The sequence below is a fragment of the Thunnus thynnus genome, chromosome 16 (assembly GCF_963924715.1).
Source record: "Thunnus thynnus chromosome 16, fThuThy2.1, whole genome shotgun sequence".
NCBI classification, from domain to species: Eukaryota; Metazoa; Chordata; class Actinopteri; order Scombriformes; family Scombridae; genus Thunnus; species Thunnus thynnus.
In genome coordinates, this window is record NC_089532.1 from 1,084,879 (window position 1) to 1,104,671 (window position 19,793).

The following is a 19,793-nucleotide window of genomic DNA, read 5'->3' on the forward strand; positions in this document are numbered from 1 at the left end:
CCAACCTGACGACCTGCCAGACTGATCCTCACACCTTCACAGGGCTGAAACAAGAAAATCAACTTGACTTTTTTTTCTCTCTGAGTCGAAGCAGCAGAAATGTTTATATTATTAATTCATGTTTCCATCAGTCAGAGTAAAATCTCTGATATTCACACTGAATGGACATTTAGTTTCACCCAAACTAATACTCATAGTACAGTCAGTACAGTCTGCTGTTCTTTGAAACTTCTTTTAAACTGTCTTAACTATCTGTTGTCTTCATTTGTTTAACCAAAAATAACAAGAACATGTCTCAGTCTAACGTGAGGTCAAAGACTGTACCGACATGTTTCCTACATGTTTGCTGAAGAAGCCGAGACTCAGTCCCCTCCCTTCCTTCTATCACAGCTGATCGTCTTCATCCGATCAATCACAATAAATTCAAAAATAACTGCTCGAAATATTAAGTTCACATCAATTTATCAGTCAAAAGAAATGATTTACATCACCTCAATAAATTGGCAAATCATGAGAATATAATTTGCAACCAACACAAATATGGCTCCAACAGTTGAGATGCTTTGAAACCTGTTTGTTCAGGCTGGTGTGAAAACTGTCTGACTCTGGTATTTAGTTACTTTAGTGTTCTCTGGTGTTTCCTAAAACATCATCAGACTCACTAATGCTAATATTATTCTGTTTAATGTTAACGTTACTCTTTCTATTTCTAATGTTACTTTTTTAATGCCTCCATTACTTTTTGAATGTTAATATTACATCGTGAGTCCGACAGTGTTATAGGAGTGAAATCATAAATCTGTGGAGGAGTCCTTTAAAGTCTAAAGTCAGAGAACAAAAACCCCGAGCTGTGTCTCAAATCACGTACTTCTATTAGTTCACTTTCATGTAGTACACTGTGTACACTATATATTACTGGCGTAGTGCGCGAATTTTGACAGGGTAGTGTCGTCTCAAATGAAATACGGCCGCTGTGCACTTACCGGAAATGACGATTGCAAATTAGCATTAGCTAGCGTTAGCATTCATGTTATCGTTGGCGCTATCAAACCCAAAAAACATACTGATGGCTTAAATCCGACAACAGCATAGTGGTGCTTAATGCTAAAAACACATGTATAACTTACGTTTGTATAATGCGGCGATGTTCACCATTATTACAACGTACCCGGCCGCCATTTCCAGTTTGATAAGTGGTCCCTCCCCTTCTGCTACGTAGCCAAGATGGCGACCATTGAGGGCGAGAAGTGTCCATAGTTTCACACTCAACTTTTTGACCATTTTGAGTGCACCATCCGGCTTCTCACAGTGCATTTCCCATACTTCTCAGTGTGAACGCACTTATGCACTCAAAACGTTAAGTGTAAGTACAGAAATATGTGATTTGCGACACAGCACCAGATTAAATGCAGATTAAATGAAAAACTGACAGACTCCATCCATCAGCCTGTGAGATGCAGCTGAAAGCACCAGAAATAGCTTGTAAGTGGAGGTTAAATTAAGATCATTTTTTCAGAACTACTGAAATGAATTCTGAGTAGTTGTGGATACGACTGAATCAGCCAATCAGGGCTCAGCTTTGTGTTATCAGGTCGTCCATGTTGGAGGTTTTTGTCCAATCGGGTGACTTCTTCTTCTTCTTCTTCAGAAGAGGATTAATCCTCCAACCTGCAGATCAGCACCCACACACTGACCGTGTTACAGTGATGTGTGTGTGTGAGCTGAAAGTCAGACATACAAACATGTGATTACACTCATGTACTGCACACAAACACACACACACACACACGGACTGTTTACTGTCATATTAAGTTGAGTTTAATAATCCTGCTGCCTCTGAGATTAACACACACACACCGACTCTTCTTCTTCTTCTGTCGTTTTGCTCTTTCATCATTTCTTTTCTTCCCGTCACCACAACCTGGACACATACAACCAAAACTGTTTGACTGGACAGATTCCACAAGAGACAAAAAAACCAAAGAAAATGTTTTTATTCATAATTTTGGTGCACAAATATTTAATCATTATTGTAAACTTTTCAAATTTGATCCTGCAGGTTGTGCAAACCAACAAAGACAGAAAAAAAAACCCATAACATCTAAAGCTCACGTTTATCAGACAAGAAAAATACTAAAAAATTCCACCAACAACACAACCAAATAAATTATAGTACTTAACAGCTTATATAATAATGCTTCCATTATTTCTGGAAATGATGCTAAAATTGGAGAAATATTTGTCAGTACACGTACAGCAGCAACATGTACTGACAAAACTACCACAACTGGTTAAACTCAGCCTCCCAGTTCAATGATTTGCTGTCCCATCTTAATGTCTGTATGTTCTGACACTAGATTTATGCTTCTATGTCTTTTTGTTATGTTATATTGCACCAATAAATAAATAGAAAGAATAAAAAAAAAGATTCACACATGAAAAAATGAATGAATAAAAAACAGAGGGAACACTGAGAATATTACAGTCTGAACTGAAACTGCCTCCTGCTCTGCGTGACCTCTGACCCCTCTGTCTCCTCAGGGAAGGCCTACGCTCCAGAGTTTTACTACGACACCTACAGCGCTCTGTGGCAGAACCGACCGCGAGTCTACGGCTTCAGGCTGCAGTGGACGCAGATGGAGCCCAACGCCGTGGACCGCATCCTGGCCTACAGGCTCGGCATCAGGCAGGTCAGTACGGAAAACAAATTATCGTCAACATATCTCATGTTTAGACTGAAACCAACAAGGGACTGCAGGAAGAGACAGGAAGTTCGCTCCTAACTTTTCATCTATTTTTGGCTTCTCCTGGCAGAAACAGGCTTCCGCACCTTCTGCTCTGGTTCAAACAGACTTTAATGTCAGAATGAAAGCTGGTGAGCCACACGGGGACGAGACTGAACAAGGTCACTGACAGGAAGTCCAACCATGATATGTCTTAAAGGACATGGCTGGTGATTTTCTATATTTTTCTTCTCGTCAACAAATCTCATGTTTTGATCCAAACCAAACTATATATTTGTGAGCTTTTTTTTAAAAATATTTCCATCTTCAAGAAGAACCAATTGGCTCAGATGTGAAAGACACAGACAGAGTAGGGAAGTTAGAAAGGAGGAAGGTATTGTTGGTGTGAGTATAGGAAAAATATAGAATAACACCAGACTGATCTTTTAATAAACTGTTTATAATCACAGCTCAAAATGTACTTATATTATATTTTTAGGTCACCATCCAGACCAGATGAAGCTGGAACATTTTGTTTCTTTTCATAATTCAAACTGAAAGCAAAAGTCATGTACATGGACTAATAACTGCCAAAAAATGATATTTACCAGAGCAGCGTTAAAGGAACTGCCTGCACATTCTGACCGTTGACTGTATATAAATATTGACGACACATGTCCACTTCCTGCCGCTATGCAAAAATAGCATTTCGTTTCTGGGAGCGGCCATCTTGCTTGTGTGATGTCATTTCGGGCCAGAGTCGGCCGGCTGGATGACGGCTCGCAGGACACGCCCCCTCAGACGTCCTGCCTCCTGAGAGCAGCTGTCACGGCTGTCAATCATGACGTCACACCCCCTTTTTATTTCGTCAAATAACTAATCGAAAACAAACTTATGAGAAAAATGAGCACTTGAACAAACATCAGCGTGATAAGAACGACCTAAAATGACAGAAACCATCTTTGGGAAAAATTTATTTGACATGTATTTTGATTTTTTTTTGGTTTGGCTCATGTCCCATCCGCTAATGTGGAGGGGGCGGGACTTATGACCTATACTGCAGCAGCCACCAGGGGGTGATCCAGATGTTTTGGCTTCACTTTTGGGGAGCTGTCATGACATCCGTATTTATATACAGTCTATGATTCTGACATTAAACTACAGCGGGGATTATTCCAGTTTCAAACAGTTAACAGTTTTCTTTCTTTTCGTTGACCAATCAGATTTTTTTTACAGATATTTGATTGAATCAGGATCTGAGAAAAATATACCAGTGCTGCTGCTTCAGTCTTGAATCATATTTAAATGTCAACAGGTTCTTTTAAAGGCAGAAAAGATTAGTTTATTTTAAATTTATACAAACGCTGTTTAATAAATCTGCTAAAATAATACTTTTCAAATCTTAAATATTTTAATATTCATGTTTATTAACAGTTTCAGTGTCTATCCTGCAAAACAATTACTAACAATTACAAACAATTAAAGCTGCAAGCAGCGTTGGAATCAGATCATTTTGCTTTTTAAAAATGAGGGATATTTCTTACAAGTGTGTTGTGCTTTTATTTTGAAAGTTTGATTGAAATGTGTACTGTCAGGTGTGTAGAGACAATAAGTAACTGCAGCTGGACACAGAAAAATAAATGGAGAGTGTGAGCGAACCCACACCTTTCTGAACATTTACTGCTTCCACATAGTTTTAGATACAAACTTCATTTGAACTTTAAATGAGTCACGAGACTTTGACCTACAAATCTTGAATTTACATGTTTTTTCTATCTTTTATTGTTTTTGAGATATTAGAGTGTGAGTTTTAAGGTCTTTTCTTGCTCCTCCTGTGATTTTATAATGAGTGTGTATTGCAGAATGTTTCACAGCACTGAGGGAGTGACATCACCAGGAGCAGTTGGAGAGGAGGATTTTAGAGTACGCTTCTTGTGAAATATCTTCATAAATCCCATGACTTTGGCCAAAGCTTACATTAAAAATCATATTTTTGTAGGAAATTTCGTTGTGAATCCATTGATACAGGTTTGAAAGTGGTCAGACTTATAGTTTAGACATCAGAAGCCTCTGTTTGACATAAAGTTCATGCCCATAGATTGCCTCCCCATTGGTTTACATTGTAAGGGTGATGTGGCACTGCAACTTTCAGGGCTTATAAAATCCAACCTGTTTGAGTTATTACAAAGTTTTTAACAACTTTTTTTTCAGCACAGTGTCATAAGTCATGTATTAAAGTTTGAAGCTGATACCATTAACGCCCTCGGAGGAGATAGCGTTTGTTCGGAGTCCAAAATTGGGGCAAAGTCTTATTTTGAAAGTGAGATTGTGGACTTCCTGTTGGATTTAGGTCAGGGGTGTCAGTGTATGATTTGTAGGTCTTGATGAGACAAATAATTGAGTTTTGGTTTGATCTCTCTACGACATTGCGGCCATTTTAGTTACATAGGTGGGGCTAGTGAGCACATTTTGGCACTTTAGGGCCAAATTTTTCACCAGACCTGATCTTCGTGCCAAATTTGGTGAGTTTTTGAGCATGTTTAAGGGGTCAAATTTAGGGTTTAAGTGGCGTAATAATAAAGAAAGAAACAAACACATGAAAAACAACAGGGTCCTCGTCCTTAGGCTATTTTACAGTAGTCCTCTGCCTTTTGGGCTCGGTCCCTAATAACAGCCACTAAAAGTTGTCTACTATCAAACTGCAGCAGAGAGTCCAACAAATCTGTGAGCATATATACCTGAGAGTCCTGCAGCGGCAGCCTGAGAGGCTCAGGCTTGTTGCCATGGCAACCAGCCTGTCTTCATTCATACTAGTCTGTATAAATGTGCTGCAGAAAAAGAGAGAGAGAGAGCAGGAAGAGAGTGCTGATGGGACAGAATATGATGAGAAGAAGAAGAAGAGGTGGAGAGAATGAGGACAAGAAAGAGGTGAGGGAAGAGGATGATGATGATGAAGAGAGACTCAAGGAAAGGAAGGAAGGAAGAGATGAGAGAGAGAGAGGTGAGATGTTAGTCAAAGAGAGAGGAAGAAGAGGACTGTATATTTATTACTATTTTTATTCTATTTAAACTCTTTTTAGTGCACAGATTGAAGGAACTGGTGGGTGTGATTGTACCTTATATGATTACATGTGACAAATAAACTTAATTGATCGATTGACATAGTGAATAAATGATGACGTACATGAATCATGTGACTCAAACGTCACTGAAGAGCTGAAAACATCAGATCTGTGTGAAACTAACAAACGTCATATTTCCATCATGTTTTCCATCGTTTGAGCTTTTAATGACGTCGTCTCGCTGTGTCTCTTCTCCTACAACAGTTTAATGGCACCGACTGGAGAATTAGCGCCACCTGCTGTTTATCTGCTAATATTCACACAACAGCAGTGGATGGAAACAAAATTTGCTCTAAATTTGGAACATTTGGACATTTGGTGACTTTTTTGTGTTTTTAGTCTGTCAGTAAAAGTCAGTCTGAAGGCAGGTTAAAAGATGATTCTGATTTATTAAAATTTGGTCTTATTTTCATAGTTTCGTCCATCATTTCTATCAGTAATAAGGAAATTGTTTTCACCAATTTAATATCTGAGGTCTAGGAACACGCAGACATCACTAAAAAAAAAAGTCAATGCCGTTAAACCAAACATAGGAGTTAAAAAAGAGGCTCAAAAGAGCTGCAGAGTTGGTGACAATATCTATATTTAAGTGTAAATTTGTTTTTATGTTATTTAGGTAATCATTTTCCTCTTCCTGCATGTTAATTTTCATTGTTATTTATGTCATCAGTTTGAAAAAATAATAATAATAATAATATATTGATTCCCAATTCATTATACATACTGTAGGTGAATCCATCTTCATTTCTTACATCGTACTTAAAAATCATATCATAAATATTGTAACTATTATTTGTTAAATTGAATGAAATTAATAAGGAAAAAATGGAGAAACAAGACCATAAACTGTCCACCTACCATCCCATGAAAAACAGTCAAAGTCAGTCAAATAAATGCACCAACTTTTGATTTTGATTTGAGAAAAAACAAAATGTTTTCTTATTTATTATATTCTGCTGGTTTTGAGAAAATGTGAGAATAAATAAAATTATTGAAATGTATTTGTTAGATTTAGAAAAGTATCTCAAACATCCAGTCCAATAATAGATTTTTCAGCAAACTAATTAAATAAGTATTACCACAGTAAATGTTCAAGCAATCTCCTAACTGTTAAGTTGAAAGGTATCGGTATCGTCTAACAGTTTATTATCATGAATTATGAAGATATGTATTCAATCTGCTCATTTGAGAAAATGAACGCAACTTTATTTTATCTTAATTGCTTGAAGAATCCCTAAAAATTATCCGTCCTGTCGTGAGTTGTGTTTTGACAAGATCATTATTAGTGTCGGACTTTACTGGAATGTTTCAAATCTGTTGTCTCCTTCACGTTATAGTGGGATATATTATGTTATTATACTTTGTTATTTTGTGTTGTTATTGTAACAAATTCTGTTTTGTTTTTTCTTTGGACATAAAAACAATTGATTACAAAAAAGACTTGGTTAAGATTTAAAGTTAGGTTATTGTTATTGTTTGCAGCTCCAAAGTATTAATGTGGTTCGTTGTTTGACCTCATGTGTGAAACTGCTTTTTTTTGTTTTTTTTGGTGTGTCAATAAAAAGATTTAATCAAAAAACAAAATGTAATTCAATGCATCGTCCTCATAAGTGATAAAAACGAGTTTTTGTGTGTTTCAGATGGGTCAGTCTCGCTGGTGGGAGCAGGAGATTCCCATGGAGAGAAACATCCAGAAGGGGGAGCTGTTGACCCACAACCTGACCGAACTCATCAAACCTGAGTCCTACCTGGTCCGCCTCACACCCATCACCCGCTACGGAGAGGGCGACGCCACTGAACGCATCATCACATACAGCGGTATGTCGTCTTCATATCATCGTATCCTGTTTTCTTCCAGTTGCAAGTCAGAGTCAAGTTCATTTAAAAGGATCTCACCTGTCTGTCCTGTTTCACTCAAAGTCAATACTTCCTGCATATGTTTCATATTAAAAGCCTACCAGGACAGAGGAGAATTATGTTTGAGCTGCTGAAGGCTTTTAATGTGAAGTATCTGCAGAAATTGAGTTTGATTCAGGGGTTCCCAACCTTTTTTGTTCCATTTCCTGTTTTTAATATTAATATTGATTGTAACCCTTTCACCTAGTTTGCACACTAGAGCCCCTTTCACACATGCAATCTATCCTCGAAATGTTCAGGAACATTTCCTGCATGGGGTCATGTGTGAATGGGAGCAGGGATCAATATTCAGGGAAATCTGTACCGCCAGTTTCCCGCCTCAAGACCTTGCAAGGAAAATGCCGGTACAGCTGTGCTGTTAATGAAAGCAGTAACATTGTAGGGAAAAGCACGTAAGGGGTTACTTTACATACAAGAATGCAAGAATTGCCTAAAACAACCTGTAAAGTTATTTAATCATTATTCATCAAAAATTCCTTGCAGCCCGGCTGCAAACACAAGAACAGCAAAGTAGAAGCGACTGACATCAAACAGGAGCAGATCAGAAAACTGAGAGACTTCTTACTAAAAATATCAAATATACTTATAAAATAAATAAAGAAATCAACATCTGTCTCTGATGTCCTCCTGTTTCAAATAAAGCAGCTGAGGTAAATATGTGATATATTAACCAATAATTGCTCATCCCAGAACGATTATGGATTTGTTTTATGATCCTAAACATATTTGATTATTTCATACAGTGATGTTTGGTTTCTGTCTGTTTGCACACAAGCTGCTTCCCTGCTTCTCTTTATTTGGTATGAAACAGTAACAATAAACAAGACAATAAAAGAGATGCAAACTGTTGAGCTGCCTCAAAGAAATCCTGATGGGAATCCAAAAAAAAACAAAAATCACAACTGGAGAGAGATGTCAAAGTAAAGCACATTAAAAAACAGAGACAGAAGATGACAAACAGAGACAGTGAAAGCTCACAGCAGGAGGCGACGACATGCAAACAGAAACCAGGAGAAGAAGAAGATGAAGGAAACACTGTGAACATGAACTCGTTTGCTCTGTGATGTCGAGTTCTGAAGAGTGTCAGCGAACGCCTCGCCACTCTCACCTCCTCCCGCTGATCGTCATATTGACTCCTCGCAGCAAACACAGCGAGCGCTCAGAAGGTGAACGCGGTCACATGACCCTCCGCGGGTCAGAGCTAACATGTGTCACACGTCAGTAAACGAATTAAAAAACACAAAGAAAACACAGAAAAACTCCTCCGACGGCACAACTGAATGAAATAAAGAATAAAATCAGCAGCGTTTAAGCTTCATCAGTTAACGCCACAGAAACACCAGCTCATAACACTGAGACGCAGAAGAAGAAATACAGATAATAAAGAGCCGAGGTGAAACTAGATCCTCCAGATTAGAGGTGCGCCCAAATACAAATATATTATTTGGCAAAGCACAAATAATGGGAAGAAAAATAAACCACGTCAACTACCGGCATGCAGGTCGGTGACATCACTATCTCAGTGTCTCTCCTCTGCTCCGCTGTGACGTCTATCAGCAGGTATTAACGAGGGGAATCACATCCACCTGCTACATGACGCATATTTCCTAATTTGGACATCACTCCCAGAGGTAAAGCTGAGCTACTACAGACTGAGCTACAAACTATTGATTCATTCAATCATTGATATTTGCAAATCTAAAAAATGATGATGAGATTTCTGATGAAGGTTTAAAGGCCCATGTGATGATGTATTAACGATATGAGCAGTAGAAACTGTGGGAGTGGAAATAGGTTACCTAGTTCCACAATGACATGAGATTTATGAAACAGAATCATCGGTACGCACGGCTTTATAAATCCAACAAAAAGAACGCGTCTGCATATTTCTGTCTTTGTGCCTTCAAGACAGTTTTATGTATCTGGCACACATGAGATGTAAATCATCCAATCTAGAGCGAGCACGGACCGAAACCGTGAGCTCTAAAGCTGTCTGATCTACAGCGAGCAGAAATGTCTCTGAAACATGAAGCGTCCGGTCTGATCAGATGTTTTTCACTGTAACACGCTGGAGGAAAGTCTGAGCGTCTCCTGAAAACTGGATCTGTAGTTGATCATCCAAATCTTATTTGTTTTTTACTCATATTAACATATATTTATAGATTAGTGTCCTGGATCCTGTTTGAGAGATGGCTGGAGCTGTTGGTATATCTGGAGGTGTGTGTGTGTGTGTGTGTGTGTGTGTGTGTGTGTGTGTGTGTGTGTGTAGCTTCCTGTTTTCACACTGTCCCAGATCTGTAGTGCAAACACTGGTGTTGCTAACACGCTGTGACATTACACACCACACCACCTCTGCTGCGGAGCGAAGCCGAGCCTGGAGGACACTAACACACACACACACACACACACACACACACACACACACACACAGTCAAGATAATTTAAAGGATGAATTTTCTAATCCTTTTTAGATTGATTTCCTTCCTCCGGTCGTTTGTTTCAGTTCATTTCTATGAAAATCAGCCTGAAGAGAGAAAATCCATCACTGTCAGAGTTCAGGAAGATGCAGTTTTAGTTCTTAAAGTTATTCCACCGCTGTGAGCTCCAACATCAGCAGTAGGGATGTGCAGAGATCCCAGTATTTGTATTTGTATCTGTATTTGTTGAGGCAGCAAAATTATTTGTATTCGAATAAAAGTGGAAAGAGGCTTAAAAATCCTGTTTTTGTTTTTATTACGCTTTTAATTTTAGAAATTTAAAGTGTTACAATAAGTGTTCATGAAGTGTTCCCTTGGGAGCACTTCATCTGTGTCAGTAGTTCAGCTTTATCTCTGTTTAACACCCCCGACTCCGGGAGTGACGTCCAAATTAGGAAATGTGCGTCATGTAGCAGGTGGATGTGACTCTTATGAAGGAGGTCCCCACACCGGGTCTCTAACTGGAGTCAACAGATCATAGACGACTACGCTGATTACTGAGCTGCTAAAACGTACTCATCGCCTCATGCAGACAGACCTCTACCTAACAAATATTTTTAACAATATTGTATGAAACAAATATTCATAAAAAAAACCCAGATTTGTGCTTTGCTGAATAACGTATTTGTATTCGGGCACCTAATCAGCAGTCATATGAAATCATCAGGATTTGTATTCAGTCATTTAAAACATGGAACATTTTCTTAAAAACACAAATTAATGCTAAAAAAAATGAAAGTAATGAGATAAAAACTTGAGTGATGCTTCAACGACAGATCAAACATGCCGACAGAAATCTGCATCATATTTATATTTATATAATATATGAATCCTGTTTGACACATTTGCTAAAATAATGTTCTTTAAACTAATATTTTTTTATTAATGTTTAACTGTTATTATGAACAGTTTGCAAACAGCTGATGATGTATCTACACATTAAGGCTTATTTTTACATAACTGTTAAAATCTTTGTTTTTGAAATAACACAAAAATGTTTCCAGCGTATGAATGCAGTTTGTTCCTCCTCTGCATACGAACAACGTCCAGCAGAAAACTAATTCATATGCCGAATAAAAGTCACTTCACTTATCTGGAGGAAACATTTGATTAAGCCAATAAACAAATAAATAAACCAACAACAGAACGTGAAGTCATTGTTTTCTTTTGATGTTGTTTGTTATGGATGATAAATTCTGATGAGGCAGTAAAACTGGTGTGTGTGTGCGTGTTAGTGTGTGTGTGCGTGTGTGTGTGTGTGTGTGTGTGTGCGTGTGTGTGTGTGTGTGTGTGTGTGTGTGCGTGTGTGTGTGTGTGTGTGTTAGTGTGTGTGTGTGTGTGTGTGTGTGCATGTGTGTGTGTGTGTGTGTGCGTGTGTGTGTGTGCGTGTGTGTGTGTTAGTGTGTGTGTGTGTGTGTGCATGTGTGTGTGTGTGTGTGCGTGTGTGTGTGTGTGTGTGTGTGTGTGTGTGTTAGTGTGTGTGTGTGTGTGTGTGTGCGCGTGTGTGTGTGTTAGTGTGCGTGTGTGTGTGTGCGTGTATGTGTGTGCGTGTGTGTGTGTGTGTTAGTGTGTGCATGTGTGTGTGTGTGTGTTAGTGCTGTAGGCTGTTGTCTTCACACACAGCTGTTAAAGGTCATGAAGTCTCTGAAGTGAAACTGTAAATTAACATATTTGGAGGCTGTGAACTTGTTTTTCTTTTGCACTTCTGCAGGAACACCGCAGGTTTAGGTTTTCATGTTTCCATCCAAATGTAATATAACTGTAAACAAATGTAATTTTATTCAAATTTCCAGGAAAAAAACATCAAAAGAAAATGTAGTGAATCATCCGGTCGGCGCCATTAAACCGTAGCAGAAGAGTCAAAACTCAAACGATGCAAAACATGATGGAAATATGACGTTTCTGTTAGTTTCATGTTACTATATTATGTGTTAACAATATTGTAATAACTATACAAACATACTGTAAATAATACCACATAATATAGTAATATAGTCCAAAAACAGTGTATTATGTATTGGGTATCCTTAACAAATAGCATTCTGCAAGAAAACAAGTTTTTTTTTTTAGTTTTCTCAAAAAAAGTGCATTTTTCTGATAGAAGAATGAACTATGGATTTATGGAATACTTCAAGTAGATTCTCAAATATGAAATGGGATCAAAGACGTTTTTCTATTAATTCAGAATTACTACAACATTGTATAATCAAAGTCAGTACTGTAAAATTGTCATTATTTATTTATTTATTATTTTAATTTATTGTATAATTTATTGTATGACGTATCACCAGGTGACACACCCACACACATTATTTATATATATCATTAAAAAAAATGTATTGTCATCATTACATGGGCTGTACAACATAAGTAAAATGTGTGAAATGCCACGATGACAATAAAATAAAGTATTAAAAAAAAAAAACTGCATTTTTCAGATCGCAGGTTTTGCTCTTCGGCCATCGATATGTAAATTCTACACGGCAGGTTCCAGCCAGGAGGTTTTGGCAGTGAGATGGTTTGTAGGCGGGATTAAAGATGGAGACCTGTCCAGTATACAGAGCTGTTCTATCACTTCTACATCGTCTTACACAGACTGCGTTACTCAGATATTTGAATCAGTTTCTCCCATGTGTGATAGATGTGCTGCTGCCGAAGGATCAACACCACACTTATTCTGGCTCTGGTCCAGTACCAGGTCACTTCTGGTTTGACATATTTAATTGGTTTTTCCAAACCGTATGAAATAAATATTCAGCCAGATTGTAATTTGGCAATATTTGGCTGCTCTGACAGGACGAGGGCCCTTCCCTCCCACAAAAAGCAGACATGGTTGCAGCTAAAAAATGAATATAACTAACCTGGAAGTCTCCATCGTCTCCATGTTTCAGGATTTCTATTGCTGAGATGGAACAGATTCGTTTCAGTAAATGAAAAACCATTTCCTGAAGGTAGAGAAGCCGTTTTTGCTTGATAAGACCTAACTGTATAATTCATGACTCTGCTGCCGTGTTGTATCTTTAACTCACTTCATCCTGCATACTGACGGATGTTCTGGTCGTCTTGCCAGTGCTGCTGTCGACTGACAGCTGTGGACTAACGTTGGGAGTTCTGTCTGTTTGATTTATGGTAAAACGTACGAACGAGGACGTCATCGTCTTCATGCACAGGTTGTTGTTAGTCAACCTACAGATGTATCAACTGTATATAAGTATGTAAATGTAGAAACACAGTCAGACAGCACACAGAGGTCATCAATTAGTGCTGGTTGATAACGAGCTTGTTGCCAAGCGACGCAGCAGCTGTTCACACAGTCATGTTTCCAACAGCTGCACCGTGTGTGTGTGTGTGTGTGTGTGTGTGTGTGTGTGTGTGACATGTGGTGTAATTACCTTTCACTCTGAAAATCAGATTAAAAACAGCTGACTGAGTCAAACCGTCTGCTGAGTCTGAACTGTCGATGTTTCACTTTTCTGCTTCCTGTTTGAAACTGAAACAAATCTTCTGCTTCCTGTTTTATCATCTGAACAGCGTTTCCTCAAAGTCAAATATCTTCTCCTGTTTCTGTCCACCATCATAAAGGTTCTGCTCAAGTTCCAACCTGATCAACATGTTTCCTGTGGAGAACTGTTATTGATGATCTAACAAAGTTCTTGTTTTTTGTCCCTCCGCAGCTCCTGTTAACCCACATCTCAGTAAGTACCGACCCGTCCACCTGCCGACACTCATTCACACTCTCACCTCACCTGTTCATCATTCAGATGTCACCATATTGGGTTCATACATCCAGTATGTTCTCCAGTTTGGATTACCAAATGTGGGGAAAAAAACAACATTTAGCTTTTAATATATACATATTATATATATATATATATATAACATTACTTTGCTGTCCCAGATCTCGTGCTCCTGTCTCTTTAAACTGTGAAGTCTCAGAGAAGCCGCTAGTTGGCGGTGTGACATCATGAAATTGTTTTAAAATGACGGCCCAATATTACATTTATAAAACACTGATTTGCTGCCTTAATGCTGCTCTGTTTACATTTTTAAGCCTTTCATGCATGAATTATGATAACCTCAGTCAAGCTAAGTGTTTTTATTCCTCTTTAGGCATGAAAAAAAAATATTTGAACTTAGTGGACAGATGATTAATTGTCATTTTCTCCCAACTTAAAATCAATACTTGGAAATTTTAACAATTGTATTACTCCTTAGTTGTTACTTGATGTAACAAAATGTTATTTACCTGCAAGGGTCTGTTACTATAGAGGGATCGGCGAGATGTTCCTGAGCTGATGAGCATTTCCAGCCGGCAGGCGGCCATCTTGGTTTTGAGAAATTTGTGTTGCACTTACAAAGGCCGGCCAGTGGATGGCAGCGTATGAGACGACACACTAGAGTCCACTGTGTTGGCTGATGTGCAACTAAACCATTAAAACCCCATGTATATATAAGAACAGCTGTCCACTGTAGTGACCGCTACGCATGAAAGGGTTCATCAACATTAAAACTAAACATTTTAATATATATGTACGTGCAAATTTGTATAACATTCATAATGAACACATCAGCAGAACATTTCATCAGTATTACATCACTCACATGTCTATTTGTGGCAACTGAAGCATGATTAACATTTTTATGGTTCTGTTGAGGCGAAATATTGAAGCGAGACAGGAAGTGTTTACTTTTTAAAAATTAACAAAAATACAACCTTCTCTAATCTGAACCTCTGAAGTTCTTTGTCCCTTCAGTTCCTGCGCAGTAAAACTTCCTGAACTGAAAGAAAACATAATCCAGGAATTACGTTCATCCCGAACACAGTCGGCAGAACTAATCAGTCTTGTATAAATGTAGTTTTTACGTGGACCAGTTGGAGGCGTCAGCTTGTCCCTCCTGGACCTGCTTGTAAATCTAGTTACTGTTGTCAGGATGGTGAAGTGGAGCAGGTGGACCCAAACACAAGAGACGGCAGGCAGGAGACGATGCAGAATATTTAAAGCGTGTGATTGCAAACTAAACACAGGTGAAACACAGGAAGTAAAGGTGACAAGACACAAGGAGAAAATATTTCAAAATAAAACAGGAACTAAAGTAAACAGACAACAGGTGACACAACACACGGGCAGACTGGGAGCAGATAAACTGGGGAAGACACTGGGAGCAGATAAACTGGGGAAGACACTGGGAGCAGGTAAACTGGGATGCAGGGCAGGTGAGAGGAGGAGCACATAAACACAAGGGAAACACAGGAAAAACTAAAACCAGGCAACATAAATGCAACACTGAAAACTCAAGAGAACAAAAACACAAAGAGTCCAAAAATAACAGATAAAGTCCAAACAGGACCTGACAAATATTTATATTCTGGGTTTATTACTTTCTTTTTTTATTATTTACAAACTTTATACTTTTCACTGTGACTGAAATGAATAAACAAACAGTATTGATGAAGATATTATGAAGCAACACATGATGAAAACTCCTCCAGAACAGACGTTTCGCTCTGCTCAGGTTCAAACGGTGAATTTCCAGTTGAAGTTCTGTATTTGGTGTCTGATCAATAAAGTAACATAAAGATGATGTCATACTTTGTTCCAAGAAATAATCCTCACAAATCAACACGTTTTATTTACCAGCAGAGAGCTCTCATTGTACGGCTTTAACTTTAACAGTGAAAGGTTTAGTTCATCATATTTTATCATGTTGATTCTGTTGTATAATTTGGTATATTTGTGTGTTTTCGTGTTTTTCAGGGGAGTTCCAGTGTGGTTTCGAGGACGAGGCGTTGTGTTTGTTCTCTCAGGACAAAACAGAAGAGTTTGATTGGACGCGTCACAGCGCCGCCACACGAGACACCAAATACACCCCGAACACCGGACCGAGCTCTGACCACACGGGCTCCAAGCAGGGTACACACACACACACGCACACACACACACACACACACACACACACACGCACACACACACAAGCACACACACACACACACACACACACACACACACGCACACACGCACACACACACACACACACACACGCACACACACACAAGCACACACACACACACACACACACACACACACACACACACACGCACACACGCACACACACGCACACACACACACGCACACACACACACATGCACACACATGCACACACGCACACACACACACACACACACACACGCACACACACACACACACACACACACGCACACACGCACACACGCGCACACACACACACATGCACACACATGCACACACACACACACACACACACGCACGCACACACACACACACACACACACACACACACGCACACACACACAAGCACACACACACACACACACACACACACACACACACACACACACACGCACACACGCACACACACGCACACACACACACGCACACACACACACATGCACACACGCACACACACACACACACACACACACGCACACACACGCACACACACACACACACACATGCACACACGCACACACACACACACGCACGCACACACGCACACACACACACACACGCACACACACGCACACACACACGCACACACACACACACACACGCACGCACACACGCACACACACACACACACACGCACACATACATACACACACATACACACACACACACACGCACACATGCACACACACACACATACACACACATACACACACGCACACATGCACACACACACACATACACACACACACACACACGCACACATGCACACATGCACACACACCATGCACGCACTCTGAAAGGGTAAATATGGCCTCGGTTTCTCATGATGATAATTACTGTGTTGATATCAGTATGATACCAGTTTAAACACACAATATGTAATTTCAGCCGCCAGGCGTCTCATTCAAAACAATAACAAAAGACGGAGTGTGATGACGGTGTGAAGTAGCAAGGGATCATGGGAGTTGTTGTCTTCGTTGTGGGATAGGATTACTCCAGTGTTCATCATTCAGGATGTTTTTACCCGCAGAGGTCTCCTCCTCTCCAGAAACAAACACACACGCAGATTAAAATCGTTAAAATACTAATTAAAGCTGTTTCACCTAAAAAATCAATATTTCTCTGACGATGTTTGGTGACCACCGGACTTCCTGGAGGGGCTGTTAGCCGAGCTGCTGCTAACGTTTGTCCAGTTTATTTCTCTGATAACTTAAGATCCAGACGTCCAATGACTAAAATCCTTCTTCTGGCTAAAAGATATAGTTAAAAACCACCTAAATTTATCATGAAAATGTGTCTTAAAACTGAATAAAAGTCCATTTATAACAGTTTGTGTGGAACAACCACAACGCCGATGTATTATCTTGTATGTGTGTAAGTTACTCTTTGGTAGACGCCATTGTAGCGGACAAACACAGCGCCGCCGTATGCATCTTGTGCGTGTTTACTCTTTGGTAGAGGAGGTATGACGCCATCGACATGCGACCAAATGAAACGGTCCGTTACTTTGATTAAATTACAGATTTCTCTGGGTTTGAACATTGTTGTAAACATTTGGGATAATGTAAGTACACAACTCAACAACATATATAACATAGGTCTAGTTGTTTTTACACATTTTAAGTATAAGTCTATTCTCTGTGAACCCAACTGTGGGTTAACATCTGCATCACAATACCTACATAACACAACACATGACAACAGCTGCAGTGAACTCTAACAGCTCTAACAGCTTCAAAGTAGGTCAAGTTCAGACTCGGCAGGTTCAACTCGGGAGTCCAAACTCTGGAGGACGAGTCCCAGTCAAACCATCATCTGCACTTCAACCAGCAGCTCAAACTCAACTCAAAGCTCCACTAACAAGAAAAAATAACCTTATTAACAGAGAGATGCAGCTAATTATGTTCTATAAATATCCAAACTGTAGCTTAATAAAATAAAACAGACTGATCTGTTCATTTTAATACATTTATATGTAGAGATATTGATGTAAATGTGATGCTCCACTGAAACAGTAACTGAAAGCCGGCGTTACTCTGGGACTGAAACCTTTAACAGGCCTTCAGTGAGTTAATAAAGAAAAACACTTTACAACAGCTTAAAAACTGCCAAAACTCTGATTTTTATTTATACATCTAAGTTTTTGGGGGAAGAAGAGAGCAGACAGGAGACACGTTTACAGATCTGTCCTTCAGCAGCAGACTCTCGTCTCCTTCACGGCGTCCTGCTCGCTCGCCGCGTCTCTCTGTGTGAGTTTTTTTATTTGTTGTGTTTTTGTCGTCCTGCCGCCTGCAGCGCTGACAGCGGAGGCAGAGCTGAGGCTTAAAAGCTTGACAGCACACTCTGAATGTTAATCAGCAGTTCTGCACCGATGAGACGGGGATCGAACCGCCGCCGCCGCCGATGCGTGCCGTTCGGGACGGGCGTCGCCCACCCCGAACACGATAAGAAGCTGAGAATAAAAGCAGCGGCGGATCAGCCCGAGGAGCCGAGTCCTCCGCTGACTGAATGAGAGCAGGTTGATGGACACACTGTTTGTTTCTACTGTACGACGCTCAGGGAGGATAAATGTGCTCAAAACTGACAGAAATAAACTCGTTTTACTGGGAGGAAAATAATACACATGCACAAGTGGTTGAAAGTCTTCTTCTGTCCTATTTAAGGACTTTGGGTAATATTTTATCATGTGCAAACTATTCTTATACATCATAAAATCTTAATGACAGATGTGTAGAGACAGAAATCCTGTTTGTCACTTTATGAGCATATTATGCTTTTATTAGACGCCGCCGGCGGAATGATGACAGGAAACGAGGACGAGAGAAAGAAGGATGTTAGCACAGGAACGACTCATATTCACTTTATTTAATTACAACATTTATTTATAAGGACACAACACACATTAATCAGCATTTCTGTAAATGTGTCAGCGTTAACCAGCTGCAGTCCTGCAGAGAGACGCTCTGAAACCAGTAAAAACTACAAACAGAAGACAAACAGCAACAACATCCACCGTCCAAAACATCAGGACAACATCCAGAAAACACTACAGTCATCTGTCGACACATGAAGAGACAAGATAAAATGTCAGATTTAGTGGCATCTAGCAGAGACCAACTGAAGACTTTATACTTTCTACTCCTCTACATTTATTTGACAGCTTTAATTACGCTTCAGATTAAAGTTTTACATGAAATATAATGAAACTGCTTTTTTAAAGATTAAACTAGATGTTGTTTACAGTTGTTAACAACCAAAGAGACATTTTCCCTCTAAACTTCTCACATGGTTTCAAGTAGTTTGAGGCCCAAAGAGGTAAAATTCTCCAATATTTCAAAAAAAAGCAAAAATTAAAGTTGTGAAAATGAATCCAGATTTATGAATCAGAACTTTGTTGATGGATCATCTCAGATTATCTGCTGACCTTCACAAAGTTCAAACTGGCTCCAGCTGCTCCAGCTGCAGCAGTAACCTGCTGCTAAAGCACCGACTCATCAGGATTAATAATTTACTTTCTTACATTTATTTAACATGTCAATCACAGCCTGATTTTCTGAGAAGCAAGTA

At 39.4% G+C, this 19,793-nt stretch overlaps 1 protein-coding gene across 1 annotated transcript in view; it reads left to right on the top strand.

Moving 5' to 3' along the window:
* The window catches only part of mdga2a (MAM domain containing glycosylphosphatidylinositol anchor 2a), a 132,439-nt gene that overhangs the window by 100,595 nt on the left and 12,051 nt on the right, over positions 1-19,793 (top strand). The window contains exons 10-13 of the mRNA XM_067614269.1: positions 2,542-2,690; positions 7,486-7,663; positions 13,914-13,934; positions 15,996-16,151. Of these exons, the coding sequence (XP_067470370.1) occupies positions 2,542-2,690; positions 7,486-7,663; positions 13,914-13,934; positions 15,996-16,151 (504 nt within the window). The remainder of the gene's footprint in view (positions 1-2,541; positions 2,691-7,485; positions 7,664-13,913; positions 13,935-15,995; positions 16,152-19,793) is intronic.